General features: G+C 38.0%; 1 protein-coding gene across 1 annotated transcript; it reads right to left on the reverse strand.

The window, feature by feature from the left end:
* Window positions 1-146: 146 nt before the first annotated feature.
* On the reverse strand, window positions 147-16,922 carry LOC146478795 (putative tubulin polyglutamylase ttll-15). Its single transcript, XM_085112432.1, has 16 exons — window positions 16,576-16,922; window positions 14,214-14,429; window positions 13,081-13,239; window positions 12,383-12,502; window positions 7,523-7,598; window positions 6,034-6,193; window positions 5,586-5,670; window positions 4,413-4,491; window positions 3,696-3,745; window positions 3,411-3,469; window positions 3,255-3,321; window positions 2,652-2,714; window positions 2,350-2,414; window positions 2,165-2,264; window positions 1,723-1,836; window positions 147-1,345 (listed from the first exon to the last, which is right to left on the reverse strand). Exons 1-16 carry the CDS (start codon window positions 16,615-16,617, stop codon window positions 1,229-1,231), a joined length of 1,572 nt encoding a protein of 523 aa, XP_084968558.1. The 5' UTR covers window positions 16,618-16,922; the 3' UTR covers window positions 147-1,228.
* Window positions 16,923-18,636: the final 1,714 nt, after the last annotated feature.

Raw genomic sequence — 18,636 nt, forward strand, 5'->3', positions numbered from 1 at the left:
ATGTTAAACATTGCATCTTAGTAATACAATCACGGAAATTAAACATCGTTAAACGGAATGCATGTGACCAAACGAAGTCAACACGAAACCCGTGCAATGATGCACCATTAGGTTGGATCAGTACTGAAACACTCAAAGTCATTCACTTTGATCAAGTTATTTGTTGTTCTTTTATTCTGGTAGAAAGTAAGTGCTGGATTTCACAGTTTGAAAAGAAAATATCAAACCCGCAAAGCCAGGTTACGCGCATAATTCTTGCAAAGAAGACTGACGTCCTCACACTAATCATGCACGCAAGACAAGCCACGAGAAATGAGATAACCGGTCAGTGAAACACCAGTTAGTTGATTCACCACTTCACATACACGCGAATGAAACGGGGGTGAGTAACAGGAAATTGAAAATACAACCTGAATGTCATAAAAGCTTGTAAAGAAAAAAAAATTGTGTACTACTCCAAAATGAATTTAAAGAGTTAGGTAAAATAAATTTCGTATCCTTTCATAAAAATATAAACTTAATCCAATTTTATACACGTCTTTGTGCTGAAGACCAATGCGCCATCCACGAGTAACAAATGGTCCCCCTATTTGCTTGAGACATTTAAAAATAATATACAAAAACAAGAACAATCAAAAGAGGTATCCTGAGATGGTAGCAGTACCTTCTAATAAAAGCTCTACGTACATTATAGTCTTTCATAACATTCCTTATTTAAAGAATGAATGAAAAAATGACTGGGAGGGGAATTCTTCAAATAAATAATTATGGTACACATGATTAACAATTCGCATTTTAAAACCTGAGAAATAGTAAATTATAAACCACAAATTGAAAACAAGTGTCAAAGTCTCTTCAAACACAAACACATACCGTAAACACACCTTTTGCAATACTGTAAAAATAATTTTTCAAGCAGTTTGCATAAAAGAAAACCATTTTCTGAGACAAACATTTTTTTTTTCAATTTCAGTGAAAGATGAAATCTTCACCTACATATGATCAACAAAGAAGTGGTTGAACATTCCATCAGGCCTTGATACAAATCCGTCGCAAGATGCTTGACGTATCACGACAGAGCCAAAGGTTTATCTCTTAAGCATACAATCCAAGCCAGTTTTGTCACACCTTTGCTCCACCATGGCTTCTTTAGCTTGGTATTTTAAAGCATTATTGAAATAATTTGACTGCAGAGCTGTTTGACGGTGCCTAGAATCACTTCACAGCGTCAAGCACACCAAGAGATGTCGCGTTGACACATGGCTTTGAACCACTGAGCCATCAGCTGATTGGATGAACTCAAGCTTAACGCAGGGCTTTCCTCCCTTATATCTCCTGTGTGAGTCTGTAAACAACGATCGTGTGATAAGCAAGCTTGTTAAAGCAGGAATTCAAAACTACAGTAAGTTGAAAGATGTGTTTTAGCTGGATGACCAGTGAAACTAAAACTAAACATTTCACTTCCCTCTCCCTTGCCGATTTTCGCAATTTTTTCTTTTCATTCTCCCACTTTCTGTTGTCTCGTGAGTACTCTAGTCTTCCGTTCTCTCTTCATTTTACCCATACCCCAACACCCTCTTTTCAAAGGTTCGCACTGCCCTGCACTGAATAGTATAGCGTGTACAGAATACAACAGTAAGCACTCTGCGGACTAACAAAGAAAGCCTCGTCCACTTGTCTCCTTGACACTGGAAATTTACGAAAATAATATCGAATACTTACCAAGGGAGGAGGGTAAACTCGGCGGTATCCTCCTCTATGGGTGTGCTCCAAATATGCAGCCTTGATAAACTCTCGTTCAGACTCCCTTAAACACGGGTAGCATAGACGACATTTCTAAGTAATAAAGACCAGAAATTAATGATTCGGAAAGTGCGCCCTGCAGTAGCATAAAGAGTCTTATACAAAATAAAAGATAATAATGGCAAAAGAGAACAAAACAGTGCAAAAAGAAAGCATTGTGAAAAAGTAGTAATCTGAACTGATTTCCCCCTTTTCAGGGCAAATTTTCGCCGCCGTAATTTCGGGCAGCTTTGAACCACCACAAAACAAAAATTGAATGAAAATTTAGCAGCACGCTAGAGTAACAGCTCATCTGGGAAACGAGGTAATATCTAAAGAGCCACGCCCAGTAAGTGGCAAATTGTAGCCAACGAAAACTCACCTCACTATAACAGTCTTTTGAACATTCTTTACTTGCACAGGTTTCGTACAAAACCTGGGTGTCTTGATCGCTTGCTAGCATTTCTTTCTCGGACGGAGAACTAAGGAAACAAAAAATCATACAACAAACGTTCTTTACTTATTAACTGTTTTATGAAATATTTTATTCGGAGTAAGTTATCTTACCTGTACTTTAAACTGTGATCCAGTTTAGTTGCTACTCCTACTAACCCAAGAAGGTTGAATATCACCTGACGGACAAGAACATATCAGATATCAATAGGGGACAACACTTTATATAAATATAGTAAAAATATCAGTATGGGAAATTTAATTTTTGTAAGTGGAGCAAATATTTGCCCCATCCTGAATTACCCCTTCTGAAGAGGGTCCAAGGGTGGAACCAACCCCCCTCCCCCCCCCACCCCCCCAAAAAATGGTTTAACCTCGATTTTTCATTTATGGACAGCCAAGGATCGGAGGCCTACCTGTTCATACATGAGTTTGTTATCGGAGTGTGCGGCAGACGACAGATTGGGAGACATGTTCACCTACAAAAAAAAAGGAAACGTAAGTTTTTATTTACTCACGAATTTCGATAGGTGCAGATAATTGATTTGCTGGAAAGTTTCACAAGCTACAACTTACGTAACAACACATAGTACTTACAAAAAACAATTTATTAAAATGCCTATGTAAATGATACATCAAGTGAAGTCTATTTACTCAAACTGATCCTGTACGTGTTGTTGTTACTGAGGATTAATTGAAAAGCTCTTACGTGTATGTAAGTTTGCTGAGTCACGCTCAATGTACAATGGCGGCATTGTATTGAAGGCATCCTCAGTCAGTTGGATACCATTTATAGGGGCATGATGGTAATTATGCTCTGTTGTAGTCAAAACTGCAAAAAATATTTGACAAGATACCTCTGCTCCTCTGAAGTGCAATTTTTTACAAAACCGGGCCATTGTCTTAAGGCTTCCATCTATATAACAAATTTTGTTTTATGTGTAGCTAAAATATTCAAAGTGACAATGAAAATAAATGCATTGCCCCTTTAATTACAAGCAGTAGCACTGTGGACATACCTCCATAAGCCACACTTTCATGTCTGCATCAAGGATAAAATCAAAACGAACCATCTCAAAGAAATTTCTGCATGGAAAACACAAAATGAGATAAGCTATAGTACTCTACCATTCTATGTGTATCTTCCATCATTTTAAACCAATCTTACACTGTACCTTGTGGATCTGTATGATGAGCCTGCATTAATCAAATCCGGTTCCTTTCTCAAATAAACCTGACAAAAACATGCGATTTAACAAATTAGAAGAATACAATTGGAACATGAAGGCTTTGTCTTATCTCTTGCTTTTTAAATTGTCAACTTTGAACATTTTAGAGTACCCTTATTCTTTTGTCCAAAATTTAACAACCTTGTGATTTGAAACAGGACTTGTGGTTTTCTTTGAAAATATTTGTAGATACCTTACAATCCAGAGAAACATGCAAGGAAGTTCTGTTACCTCTGTTATGGCCCTGTAAATGTCATTCCACACCTTATCAACATCTTTACCTAAAAAGTGCAAGAGTAGAGTAAGATTAATTTTTGGCTCTAGAAATGTTGGGCAAAATTAGCTCTCAAGGGATCACTGAAGAGGGAGAGCCAGACGTCTGTAGCAAATTGTCAAAGGAGTGATTAAAAGATATTTTACATTAGGGAACTTAAGCACAGACGTTTTTGAGCCACGGACGGCAACGGGAAATTGAATTTTTCCCTTTTTGGAGCGTTTTCATGCCATCGCGTTTGTAATGTCCAGCCACAGGCATCAGCAAGAGCTTTTCCTGTCCATGGAAAGGAGCAAAACCACGCCAAAAAATTAAACATTTGACTTCTGGTTGCTGCCCTTGGCTCACAAACATCTGTGCTGAAGCTCCCTATTATCGCTAGGGTAAACTGTCAAGCAGGTGATTAGGGAGCAGGGAGTCTGAGACAAAATGTTACAAGGGTGATCTGACCAAATGTTTGGGTCTACCAAGACTGTGGGGACTGTACTTCACACATGTACATGTACAAAAGAATGAAATTTGTCAAAGTTGAAGTCAAAGATGCCATTTCTGACTAGAACACAGCTTTACCATAATTGTTTGTTTATTCACAGTGCCGGTTTCTGTGACCATGCATTCACACTAATGTATGTAAGGGCAAAGATCAATAACAAAATGAGGAAATCTAATATTACCCTGCTGTTTAAGATACGCATTTAATAGCATCTTCCGACTGTATTTTCCATCATTCCAAAGGGTCCTTAGGGATGGCAACTGAAAATTAAACATATTAAACAAATACAATGTTGCTCAAAAACAAAGGGCGCTTTTTAAATCCACAATTCTGGAATAAGAATGGTTGGTAGGGAATGCTAGGAATAATTCGGATTGTCTGCATAAAAAAACCCCCGTCGGTCCTGGCCGAGTAAACATTGCGTAACAAATATGGCGGTCGACGAAGAGGCTGCCATTGCAGCCGTTATCGCAGCAATTTTCCTTGTACTTTTGGTACAATGAAATTAGAAGCAATGTTTCATTTTGTCCAAAAGTGTAACCTGATTTTTTCCCTTGTAGAGACGTATTTGAATCCGCAGCGCTCACCTCGCCGTCCGCCATCTTGGATTTCATTCGCAACATTCTGTTCATTCTACCCCTGGGAGCAGAATGGATGGAATGGCATTCTGTCCATTCCGGAATAGGAATGCGGAATAGAAAAACGCGCGCATCTTACATTCTGTCCATTCTCATTCCAGAATTGTGAATAAAAAAACACGCCCAAAGAAACAACACAACAGTACTACATATCATATACGTTAATGGAGAGGAGTGCAGAGGAATGGTTTAAAATTCAAGAATAAAAAGACAAAGGTTTTGAAAGTGTTTAAACCTTTGAAACTTAAAGGTGGGGTTTAGCTGTTTTCAATAACCAGGCATTTGGTGGAAACATCACACAATAAATCCTCTTTGCCCTCTGTTGGACTAAAGGAGGTGTTTCATTGCACTGTCTGAGAACTCTGTGAAATATATATCTGATTGGATTGATATAAAAATATATACCAAAAAGTGCCAGTAATGGTTTAAAAACCACAGACGTATACAACCCTTCTTCACTGAATATATATATTTTTATATCAATCCAATCAGATATACATTTTCAAGTGTCACGCATCACCTACGAACTCTGTGAAATGTCTGGATTAGTTTAACTTTGTGGAAATCAGGAAACTGTCACCATAGCTAAATCAGGTTCATCAGCCAAGGGTACCAAACAAGGTCACAGAACTATTTAGTTTATAAGCGGAGATAATTGATGATGCAGAAGGGGTCAGGAGTATACATGGGTAAGAAAGACATAATGTTTGAAGTACCTCCCAAGGTTGAGTGTATTCATCGCCCACAACATACTTGTGTTCATCTTCAGGATCAAATGGATAGTAATCCTTCACACAAAATCTGTGCAACAGAAAAAAAAACAATGTACATAATTAAAAGAGATCAAGCCCCATATTAAACAACACTAAACAAATAAAATAATATTAACAACAGGACGTATCCATCAGCAACAGCCTGTAATGAGCCAGGACCAGGTCTACCACCTACCCAAATCATATGGAGTGCCTTTCACCAACACAAGGCTGTACATCAGTGACTGTATAATATTGAAAAAGGGACTTGAATGAAGACTGAATGAGCTCCAAGTCACTCCCTCTGTTGAACTTTTTGCCAAATTTGTTGATCTTGGAGAATAGTTTCTAACTAAATTAATATTTTATATAGTTGTTGTATGTACAAAATTAGAAACACAGATGTAATTACCTTATAAGAACTTCTTGGTCATAAACATAAACTCTTAGAGGATCAACAGATGTAAGGACAGTGTAAAGGCCAATATCAAACTTGCGATGGTCAACAAGTAAGGGGTTGGCAATGTACTCCTGGACAAAATTTTCATCAGAGCCCTTGTTGAGATCAATCTCTACAGAAATGAAAAATTAAACAAAGAGAGCTTTAACAATTTATTATAGCAAATAAAAAGAATATATTATTCTTCCCTATATTGTGACTGTATGCAAAAAGCTGAACAAAAAAAAAACAGTATTTAATTAAATTATTGCAAAAATATGATTTTCAGGAACACTATTAAGGTTACCGTATACCTTTAGAGGTGTCTCACGTCCAAGCGATGTAGCATGTCCAGTTTAAACTGTAGATACCTAAACCCCTATATCAAATTGAAGCTTATAGAGCGGGCTATTAAACTATACCAAGAATTTTTAAATAAATTGAATTGTCGAGTTTTTAGCGCTGCTTTCTCTAATCAATTTTTTCACTTAAAGGGGACACTTTAAAGAGCTAAAACTCAAAGGGAATTTGTTCGTTTGCCTTCAAATTTGGACAGTAGCTAGTTTAACATATAAAAAACAAAAACCTGTTTGCGAATGTTTTCTTTCGAAGTAATTTTGCTCCGAGAGCGATTTCTGAATGATCACTCCACATTTCTTTTAACCTTATTTCGAACATGTTCTATTTCTTTACACTGCAACACTTACTGAATATGGCAAAACACGTTTTTTTAGCGCTTTGGGTCCAGAAACTGAGAAGGAAATTAAATTAGCGAAAAACAAAATTCGCTTTCAAAAGGTGATTCAGACACTCGCATTTAGAAGTCGTGAAAAATTTGACAATTCATTTTATTTCAAAATTCTTGGTATAGTTTGATAGCTAGCTCTATAAGCTTTAATTTAATATAGGAGTTTAAGTATATCTACTGTTCAAACCGGACGCGCTACATCGCTTGGATGCGAGACACCTCTAAAGGTATACGGTAACCTTAAAGGGCCCTAGTCAGCCACACCTTTGTTTTTGTTTCTATGCAAGAGTTTGGCTATTATATATTATTTGGAGAATGTCGAAATGAACGAAATCACTGTGAAACTACTAAAGACAATGAAACTTATTTTCAGGAACACAACTTACAGTAAAGCAATAAGATTTCGCTTCACCATGCAATATCCATGATTTCTATGGCATCGAAAATGGCGGAGGCTGACTAGGGTAGTACTGACATTACTTGTAGGCCAGAATTCCATTTCTGGGGGTGACTGACAGCAACTCCACAAGAAGTACTTCTTTGTGGTTTAGTTAATTTAGTAAAATATGTAGTCTCAGTAATATAAATGAATGACTCTTGAGGCAAGAATATTTGCTACTGAAAATAACATTTTTTATTGAAATGACATCTTTAGTCAATTTGGTTACAAGGAGCAGCCTGCAGTATCTGCAAGCTTGGCATTGTGCTGAGTACCTTTGGGAGATTTGATGTGTATTCCTCTGTGGTTATTACTCTTTTCAACCCACAATTTCTTGGGATGATTTTTTACCTGTATAAAGTATAATAATTAAAATAACACAACTTGTGAGGACGGTGCCTACTAATACCAAAGTATTTTTGTGTGGTTTATGACTATGCTGGAAAAGCAGATCTTAGCAAGGGCTATTGGAATCCAAAAAGAAAATTGGGGTAACCATGCATTTTTCAGAGATAACTAAGCAATAATATCTCTAAAAACCGCCAAAATATAAAGCAATGTATGGGATTTTTTCCTAAATTGAAGCTTAATTATCTCTGAAAAATGCATGGTTACCCCCCAATTTTCTTATGAGATACCAAAAGCATTTGCTTAAGTTCTGCTTTCTCCGTATAGTTTTAAACTGCGCAAAAATATTCCTGAATTAGTAGGCACCACCCATAGGAAACCCGAGTATCTCGAGATGCGCAGAACGTTATATGCGCAGTAACAATAGTAGGCACCGTCCTTTAGAGAAAATTATTAAAAATCTGAAATATTCATGTTGTGGAAAAGCTTTTTGATTCAACACATGCAAATAATACACTATAGTCTAGCTGCTATCGTCCAAAATTGTTCACTTTTGTGATAAAAGCATGAAACTTTGCATGATTACTACTAACCACGTAACAAACAGTTTCTGATATGGATCCAAGCTAAGTTAAGCTCTGGACTTGTAATCTGCGCATGTCCTGAAATTGCCAACATGGAAACGAGACTGAAATCAAATTGCATTAAAACGAGCCTCCGAATAAAAAAATAAACACAGAACTGATAAATTGGTAACATATGTGGTATTCTGTGCTAGAAAACTATTAAGATGTGATCGCGTGACCTTTCTTTACAATTTTACGATTTTCGCTTGGGTTACCTGTGGTGGAATATCAAAGATGGAGGCATTACGCTATAATTAACACAAATGAAATCCCAGTTATGGTTCTAATATTTTAATGACAAGACAGATTTTTACATTGTTTCCAACCTTGAAAAGACCTTAAATCTTCGCTTGCATTATTGATACATCATGCTCACATTGCATTTTAGATTTGCTTAATTACATAACTGCTAAGGAAACACAGTAATTCTGTATACCTTCACATAGCTTCTCCTACTCCCTGAGGGTCGATGAGATGCTCTAGGTGGCGGTCAATAGAGATCGCAGCTGCTGAGATAGCTGGTCAAAACTGCTTAGCTACAGAAATGCTCTCGGTGAGAAATATGAACCAAGAGCCAACTTTAACGTTTTTTGCAGTTGCCTACACAGTTGCATAATCCAGTACAGGTCAGATTGGCTTTCTGGCATTTGCAGCGTCCTCGAGAACTAGCTTTACAACCACACCAAATGAGCTCATAGCCGGACTACTTTCAAGCTGCCACCCCCATCTAGATGGACATGGTAATATAGGCTGCTTTAACAGGGTCTGGCCCCATACAAAACCACCTTGGAAGGCAGCTCTCTCGACATGTTGCAGTAGCGATGCTTGAGTGGGAGGAATGTTGTCAAGGGATCTTGTCTTTCTTGAGAAAAGCTCTTGAGAAAAGCTGCTTGTGCGGTCCTATAAGAGTATCACAAATCACAGCTTTATTCGTAGATGGGCAGCTTCTTTGTGATTACAGGGCACAAGAGTACTCATATCAACCCTGTATCACAGTTCTCTTGACATGTTGCAGTAGCGATGCTTGAGTGGGAGGGATGTTGTCAAGGGATCTTGTCTTTCTTGAGAAAAGCTTTTGAGAAAAGCTGCTCGTGCGGTCATATAAGAGTATCACAAATCTGCTAATGACATCCATGCATGTATCATCAATATCCTCTGGAAACATCAGCAGTGCTTTAAGAACAGGAGTAAGCTGTGAGAACACGTTCCACACATCCCACGCCGTCTTCTTTCCTTTCCCACTGAGAAATGAAAGTGTGTCGCACCCTGTGAATGAGTGAAACATCGGTAACACACATGCTTTCTCTTAACCCAGAGATGTAGCTATGACCTGCGCTGGAAGGTAACCGACCTGCTTGGAAGAACCGTACGATATCCGCAGCTCACCTAAAAGGAGACTGGTTGGAGCAATGGAAATGGCAAGCACAACAACATCGGTATTACTGTTTCGGATCTTTATTCGTAGATGGGCAGCTTCTTCGTGATTACAGGGTACAAGAGCACTCATATCAACCCTGTATTCAGACGTAAGCACATTTTTGCCATGTGATGTGAAGACTGTCTCTTCTACTGGAAGCTGTAGTAAAAACACCTAGAAAGTAAATATAAAAATTAGTGTTTTGCCAACAAAATGAATGACATGGTTGACATGGTTGACATGGCACCTTGGTTGCTAGCAGTTTGAAGAGCTCATCATTGTTCATTGATCAACTCTTAAGAATCCCTTTCAGTCAGACGGTATTCGGGTAGACAGCAAAAATTTTCTCCTCTGACCCGATCCTCGCTTCTCCCTCGTCGCTTTCTTCAGAGAATCATCTTTTTAGAGGTCCCACACAATGTCAAGCCTCTTTACATATTCTAGCTGCCTCATGATTTAAGGCGCAAATATGGAATTGACGTACTCTTCAAATGCGCTTACAGCTGTGGGCTGGAGCATCTGGACTGTAACGGCTCCATCCAGAATAACTACATCTACACTCAGTTGCTCCACTGTCTGGCTGGAGGCATCTGACAAGCACTTTACAAGATCAGCTTTGGTTCCTCTTCGGAGTTCTCCCATAGACGGCCATGTTTGATTTTCGAACTTGAAAAAGTCTTCAACGTTTCCGTCACGGTTTTGATAGGCAATGTAGAGTCTAGAGTCTTGTTGAGTCTTCAGCACCGTTATTTTAGCCTTATCTTTCGACACGACTTTCCTTTCTCGGGCGTTATATGTAGGAAGATTATTCGTCTTGAGGGGGTCTGTTAGAAGCTTTGTTTTGTCCTGTAGTCTTTCTTTGAGGAACCCTTTAAATTGTTGTTCTCGGCTAGCTGTCTTGCAGTTCTAACGGTCCGCACAACCTCTTCATTCGTGATGTCTTTTGTTTGAAGGGCTATGAGATCCTGTCCAGCCTCCTGGAACGGACTGCCAAGCTCTTTGAAAGAGGACAACAGGATGCAACATCTTTAGCAAAGGCACTTTGGATGACTGGTTTGCTTTCATGATGGTTTTGGCTTTAGCGGAGATTACTTCCTCGAATTCTTCAACAATTCGTGCAAGCTCTGGACCAGCGACCATCCACCTTCTTAGGGCAGCGGGGTTTTCGGTCAGTTCGATGGTACCTCCTTCACCTTTCACGACGGCATTGACTTGCTCGTGGGCGTGGTCTAGGGCGATTGACGAGAATAATCTCTTCGTCTTGTTTACTTTGAAAGAGCCGTTATGGGACTCTGCACATACATCTGGATGCTTGACAGGAAGGTCACACATGTCTCGGTAATGCACAGATAGCCACCTTACATTGTTATGGCTGTCCAGAGCAAACATCCATGAAAGTAACTCTCTAATAGCTTTGAGATACATTGAAAAATCAGCCTCGCGGATCGCTCTCACAAGCTGGAGAAAGACAAGCTCCAATTAAAATTAGCACAATGGCCCATTAAAAAAACTTCGGAAACTTGTTCATCTTCTCGTCTCTCCATTTTCAATTTTAAAATTGAATAAAGTCGTACAGTGAAACAATAAGTAAGGATCAAGAAACGTCCATATCAAAAATGCAGCAAACCCAACACAACGTTCAGTGCGTGTTTTGTGAAAAATCATTTTGATGATAATCAAAAAATAAACTGCAGAGGGGCCGGGAGCGAAAATGCTGCAACTGTACGCAGGATCAGCCAAAAATAAACACAAGTAACTGAAATGACTGCAAGGCTGATCTGTCTGCGTAGAAAAAATAGTAACACGACAGCGACATGATAGAGACCAAACCGATAATCAAAATGCAACCGTGTACAGCTGCCTCAAGCTGGTTGGTTCTAGTCAGCACGGTGTAGTTATTTTAGATGATAATTAAAAAAGGCAGTGATGCAACGCATCGCATGGTTGGCAAATGCACCTGCCGTTGTGGATTTTAGGTTTTTTTAGGGTAGCAAACAAGTGAAAAGCAAGGCCTTGTCATTGAAATAATAGATCCATAGCTGGGCTTTCATTTGTGTTAATTATAGCGTCATGCCTCCATCTTTCACATTCAACCACAGGTATCCCAAGCGAAATTCGTAAAATTGTAAAGAAAGGCCTTAATTATTTTCTTGCACAGAATATCACATATGTTACCAATATATCAGTTCCGGGTATATTTTTGTACTCGGAGGGTCGTTTTAAGGCAATTTGATTTCAGCCTCGTTTTCATGTTGGCAATTTCAGAACATACGCAGATCTCGAGTCCAGAGCTTAACTTGGTTTGGATCCATATCAGAAAGTGTTTGTTACATGGTTAGTAGTAATCATGCAAAGTTTCATGCTTTTATCACAAAAGTGAACAATTCAGCTATTTTTTGGACGACAACAGCTGTACTACTATGTTGAAAATAAAATGGATAACAAAACAGTACTGGAGTAGTAGTAAATACATACATACATACATACATAATTGGCTCGTCCCCATGAGGCTTTTCAGAGTCAATTTAACAAATACAATACATATTAACTAAGTACAAAAGAAGATAAAAGAAGATAAAGCTAGTGGATTAACTAAAACAGTAAAATTATTATACATTGTAGTTAGGATGATGCTATAGAAACCAGACAACCAGTTGCCAGCCACGTGGGCTACCTGCATGCTGCGGTTGACCTCTAACAATCACAGTAAATGGATCAGCTGGGATTAATAAGATTATTCTTACCTCTTTTAAGAATTTATTAGTATCTTTTGGAATCACAAAAGCTGGAGGGATGAAGGGAAAATGATTGACAGCCAAGCTAACTTTGTTTGTTATAAAACCTGATCCTGGAAAATGATTAACCTACAAAGAAAAACAGATACAGTATCAGTCAGGAATTTCTCAAGAATCCCAAGAACACAACCCAAATAACTAATTAAAACAACACTTGAAAATAAATATCTAAAGTAAATAACTGATAAAATCACTGACTGGTTAATGTAGGCTACTATATTTGAAGACATTACAGTGGGGTAGCAGGTATATTTATGTCAGGGGTATGGGGTAAAAGGAAAGGAGCCATAAGGAGGGCAGTTTAGTGTAATATAAGAAGACAAAATAACCTTTTAAAATGTTACCAAATACACTCACCACATACAGGCGTAATACAGGCAGTGATACTAATGGTGTAAGTTCTTCAGTAAAGATAATAACAGATTTGGATTCCAGTCACATTACTGGCAACAAGGCTTTCCGATACGAAAATGGCTGGTCATTTGTTTGAGCCATAAACAACTGCTAAACCATCAACAAAGGTGGTCAAGTACTAACAAAGTGGTCACAAGTTGGGTTCCACCATATCACCATCTTCTTGTTATAATTATTTTATTTATAATCCTACTTTATAAATAATTTTATTATTTAGTGGGGAAAACTCTAACCTTTTGATGTGGTTCTAAAGACTGCAGCATTTCTTTAAGTTCTGTAAATGGATAATCATGAGCCCACATCACATCAAATAACCGGCTGCGTGCCTCCGTCCTGGTGTAACCAATGCGACTAAACACTGCTATCACATGATTCAAGTATCCTGATCTCAACTGTAACAGTATTGGGGTGAAAGATGGAGAAACCAATATGTAAACAAAACTTGACTGTATAACTTACAGTTGTAGTTCTGCTTTAACTGATCCCAAGAGAATGTTATTGATAACAAATTTGTACTTAAATGCCTAACAGATCTCAAGCCCAACTCACAAAAAATTTTTCAAGCACAATTAAGAATTGGTTCATGATTAGCGTGCGTATATCGAGTTATGGACGCACGCGGGAAGTTTGGAGAGCACGAGAGAAGCGTAAGAGTTGCTCGAGGCGTAGCCGAGAGCAACTCTAGCTTCTTGAGTGCTCTCCAAACTTCCCAAGTGTATCCATAACTCGATATACACACAGCTAAAAGCATGAACCAATTCTTTTATAACATAGTGAAAATAAAGTAAACGATTGCTGGAAAACAGGTTTTGTTCCTGATAAATTACAAAATTCTCTGAAAAAAAAAGGTCATATCGGTTTAATCTTAACGTTACATTAACTTCGACAAGCTCTAAGAAACATACATTTTTTATGGTGTTGTCTCTCTGTAAAAAGTTTTTTAAAACATAGCGCGTGCATGCTTCCTTCGCCTGACTTGCACACGTCATCGGATGGACGCACGGCCGTGCGTATGTTGAGAAATGTACCATGATGACGCCAATACAAATAAGATTAGGATGCACGCGTGCTACGTTATAAAAAAGGATAACTCATCAGACCACATATCTGTGGCATAGTGAAGATGGAATCTATTCAGTAAAAACCTGATGACAGATCACTGACCCTAAAAATTTATTTAAAAGGATATTAAAAATAAAAGAAAAAACTAAAAGTTATTCATCATATAATATCATTGCCTTCCCATACATACATAAAGAAACTTAATTCTGCTCTCAAATGGAAACCTATATGTAGTGTGAAAAATGCATTAATGAACTACAAGTAATATGACCTGTACACTATTGAACTCATTCAACATTCATACATTTTTTCCTTTGATCCAAACAATTGGTCTTCTAGAGCTTCCAAATTCTGGATCACCCACAGTCATCCCAGCATTCAGGCTGCGCAACTGGTATATATTCAGTAAAATCAATAGCACACCAAAGCACAGGCACCCAACCATCAGGTACATGACACGCACAGGCATTTGCACCCCAAGATGAGGGTGTGGGTGGTACTTGGAATTATCTGATGCATACTACAAACAAAACAAAAAAATGTAAACATTACTTGTAAGACCCATTCCAGACACAACCATGTGCTGCATAATGTATGAATTATTAAATTTCTCCTCTACAAAAAATTTGGAGTGATCACAAATGATTCAGATGACACACTTCTGCCAAAGCTAGTTCACCAAACCTTAAAGAACAGGTTGAAGTAAAACAAGAACTACAAACAAATGTGTGACTTATCAGGTTAAGATATTGCTAAATGATATAATAAGAGAAAATCAGCTGGTAAATTCTAAATCGTTTATCCGCTAAAACGAAAGCAGCAAGTAAAACAGATTCCCTATAAAGGGTGCATAAAGGATTGTAAATTGAAAGCCAAAAGATGTCAGATTTTGTTACACTTAATGATGTTTGCTGCACCTAATTAACTACAGTATTACCCCTGCACCATTTTCCTGGACTTACATGTAATTCATCAATAAGGTTTGGCGCATTAGTGGCATGACAATTGGATCAGTTCTACTGAATGGGTATTTGCATCCAAATCACAAGCCATCCTACTGATTGTGGACATACAGCTGTAATGGCGTGTAGATTATTGTATAGGTCCCTTGTTTGGAATTTAGAAAGGAGAATGGGTAGGTAGGCTGTGTGTGCAGTGACATCCCAGGGGGGATACTCGGGTATAAACGTGACAGGGGGGTCCGACATATTTTTTTGGGTCTAAAATTTTCAACTCCTGTATTTTTTTGGGTTGAAGATTTAACCTGAAAAATCTGCGCGTATTTTTTTGGTTTGAATTTCTGCCAGGCTAATAATTCTTACATTATTCAAGCCAAAGTTCCCACAAGATCCGAAAGGCAGAAAGGCAGTATGCATACTGTTCTTAAGATTGCATTTTTAGAGTATAAATGTCATGTATTTTTTTGGGTCTCAAAATTTCCAGTCTTGTATTTTTTTGGGTGCACAATATAAGGTCCATGTATTTTTTGGGGTGCAAAATATTAGTCTGTCGGACCCCCCCCCCCCCCCCCCCCTCACGTTTATACCTGAGTACTTCTCCTGGGAGTGACATGGGGTTCCTGATGTCCCATGCTCTGTACAGGGTGATGTGTGAGTTATATAATTCAATTTAATTATTGAAAACAAACAGTTAATGCAAGTACACTTGTCTTACATTACTAATGTAATATTTTTTCCGAATTTTTGTTATGTTTTAGTGACATACAAAGCCTAATAAACACCCATGTCAAAATAAGACAATGGACACAGTCTGTGATTGGCTGATAACAAATTTGGCTGGTAACTTGGGCATAACTAAAATATCACTTCTAATAATTATTGATGACATCCTAAATCACCCTCGTAACCTGAACAACAACAAATATTCAACAAGTTCAAAAGAGTGTAAAACACTTCTTTCCCTTAAATGAATGAAAAATTATTAAATATCACAAAAAAGAAATTGATACAAAACAAAATTATAAAAATGCTGACTTCAAAATTTAGTTTTCCAGTGAAATAAAAATTTTGATGTTAATTTTTTTTACCCCTTTTATCAACCATTTAATGAGGTGGCATGGAGACACAGGCAGCTGGCACAAAATTTTCATTAAATTGTGACCATTGTTTTCTTAAGTATAAAGAGCTGCCAAAATGTGCTTTCAGTCAAGCTAAGGTGCGGCACCTGATACTGTAGGCTAGAATATTACCGACCAATTCTGCTGTTGGCCTTGAGGGCACAGCAGCAAGCTTACTTAATAATAAACAGGGTAACATAGTCTCCAAGAAATGCTACATATCATGAAAATTATTAATCTTATATACGGCAAGCTTACATATATTACAGTGTATAGACTTTTTATATAAGCTTATTTTTGGAAGAGGAAGGGGATGAAATGATTTCGAATAGAATATAAGATTTAAAATCGCGCTCCCAAAAATGTTGCTTTAATTGGCAACGATACCGAATATTTTCCTAAGTAACCCAATTACTGTAGTCGGTGTAGCATAATCAAAACATACGGAACTTCAAGGTGTCCCAACGCTTTCTACATCTGAGAAATGTTACTTTAAAGCTGAGCTGCTGAAGCTATTAGTTGCGATAGCGCTTTTTCAATTTTCCCTATTCGTCGACCTTTTAAACCTTCCTTCACTTTATTAAGGTACCTTAAATTCCGGATGACGATTATTAGACTTCCAAGGCCACATTTTCAGGACAAACACCAGCTACGTTAGGTTTACCGGCTGTGTACTGGCTCCATTCAGCTCAGTGTGTTGTTGTCGTCCCGTTCTTACGTGCTTTGGTCGAAGTCTTCGAGCGAATTCGGCCGAAAGGAGTAAATTTCGTCCCGCAATGTGCTCGGATAATATTGGCATTGGTGACTCGGCGATTTTTAGCCTGATCTGCTTTCCACATGAAGGGTCATCGCATAATATTCAATGGAAATAATAATGCATGTACCCACAGCTGGTTCCGCGGTTTTTTTCAGGCGGTTTTACGGAAACGAGACAACAAGAGAGAGACTGGTGACTGCTACTCCAAACACCGCTGTGTTGCTTCGAAGCCATTGCAGGCGTACGAATTCAATAAAGACAAAAAACACTGTGACATAATAACACCGGACATATACCACGATGTCGTCCATGAGTTGATAGGCCAAACCTAGATTAGCAATCATCTCTTGAACTTACCGGGTCTGCGATTTAATCGCCTGATAATTATCGACAGACATGCGTAAGTAGAAAAATAATTTAGGCTTCCACCCGGGGGCTTCCATGACCACAAAACACGATAAAGAGAAAGAAAAAATGACTAAATTAGTCGAAAACGTTCGGTTTCTTTTTCTCTTATCTTGTTTTAGTCTTGTAAAATAAATTCTTTTTTTTAAAGAACGTCTAATTTTGGGGTCTGAGGCTGAATGTTCTTTTGCCGCAATGTGGTGTAAAGTTGCTTGACAAGTTGCGCGGCTTACATGTACTCTAGTGCTGGGTATAAGATGTCGCGGCATTTGGTCAAAATATAGCTGTTGTCAACTGACTTTCAGGCTGGGTAATGTTCTTAGTAGACTCTTAGCATGTTCTTAAATTTTAGTTAATCTTGGTATTCTTGGTTTTCACATGACGTCATAAAAAAATTGAAATTCATAACTAAAGTCAATTTTGGGTTTTTATCTTCATCACATATAAGAAAATCTAAATTTCCATCGGCTTGCTTGTTTTCAGCAGGATAGCATTCTTTGTTTTGAAAATAGAGCAGTTTGAATTTTAGATTTTTGCGCAGTGCGTGACAGAAGGATTGCTGCTCTCAACATGTCACGTACATGAAAACATCGATTCGCCTCGTGTTTTTTTTTAGGTCTGATCAGCTAACATGTAATAGAAGCGTTAATGTCAATGTGTGAAAGTTCAGCAGAGAGAAGAAAGGCTTTGAAATAGCCTAGGAGGGTCCTGTTCTGCTACTTAGTCGGTAGAGACTTGAAAGAAGAACATATATATCCAATGTTACTTTCTTATTTACCATATGACATTAGTTTTTGCGCTACGCGCCAATAATAGACGATGTTTTAGTTGGTAACAGTGTAATGGCTTTGCCAAAAAACGTTAGCATAAATTGTAACTGGGGAAATAAATTTGTCTACCCAACCCAAAATCCACCCAAAACGAGTTTTCTTACTGATAACATCCCGGGGTGTCCAATCGATGGAATCGATAATCGATGACAATCGAGATCAATCGATACCAATCGATATCAATTAATCGATTGATATTGATAATCGATGATCAATCGATGGCGAAGATTCGTGTGGTTAAGGTTATCGATTGGTATCGATTATCAATACCAATCGATAGATAAATTGGTATCGATTGGTTGCAGATTGACGGAACCGGAATCGACACAAAAAACACAACTTTGTACGCAGTAATTATAAACACATTTCATTTTAATGTTAACAGGAGAACAATACTCTCTTCTTTCTCTTTAACGTTAATGCCCCGTCCACAGGAATCCGTTTTTTTTTTTTAATTAAAATTTTGTTACATGGGCCAATCTATAGACTTCAACAAACGGAAAGTGGTTGCATCGTGCCTTCACAGAAAAATTCTGGTAACAGAAGTTTTACAAACAATAAAATTGCCAACAACAGCAGCATGAGTTGTTGCAAAATAATGAGTCAAGCAGCAATACCTAGCCTTATAATAACGAACCTAATTGTGCAAAGGCTGATC

This window comes from Pavona decussata, unplaced genomic scaffold (genome assembly GCF_977016875.1).
Source record: "Pavona decussata unplaced genomic scaffold, jaPavDecu1.1 SCAFFOLD_64, whole genome shotgun sequence".
NCBI classification, from domain to species: Eukaryota; Metazoa; Cnidaria; class Anthozoa; order Scleractinia; family Agariciidae; genus Pavona; species Pavona decussata.

Coding starts and splice junctions, on each gene's coding strand:
- LOC146478795 (XM_085112432.1), bottom strand. CDS start 16,617: ATGTGGCCTTGGAAGTCTAATAATCGTCATCCGGAATTTAAG. Junction 1,837..2,164: donor CAAAAGACTGTTATAGTGAG/GTGAGTTTTCGT, acceptor TTTATTACTTAG/AAATGTCGTCTATGCTACCC. Junction 1,346..1,722: donor GAGTTTACCCTCCTCCCTTG/GTAAGTATTCGA, acceptor CGTTGTTTACAG/ACTCACACAGGAGATATAAG.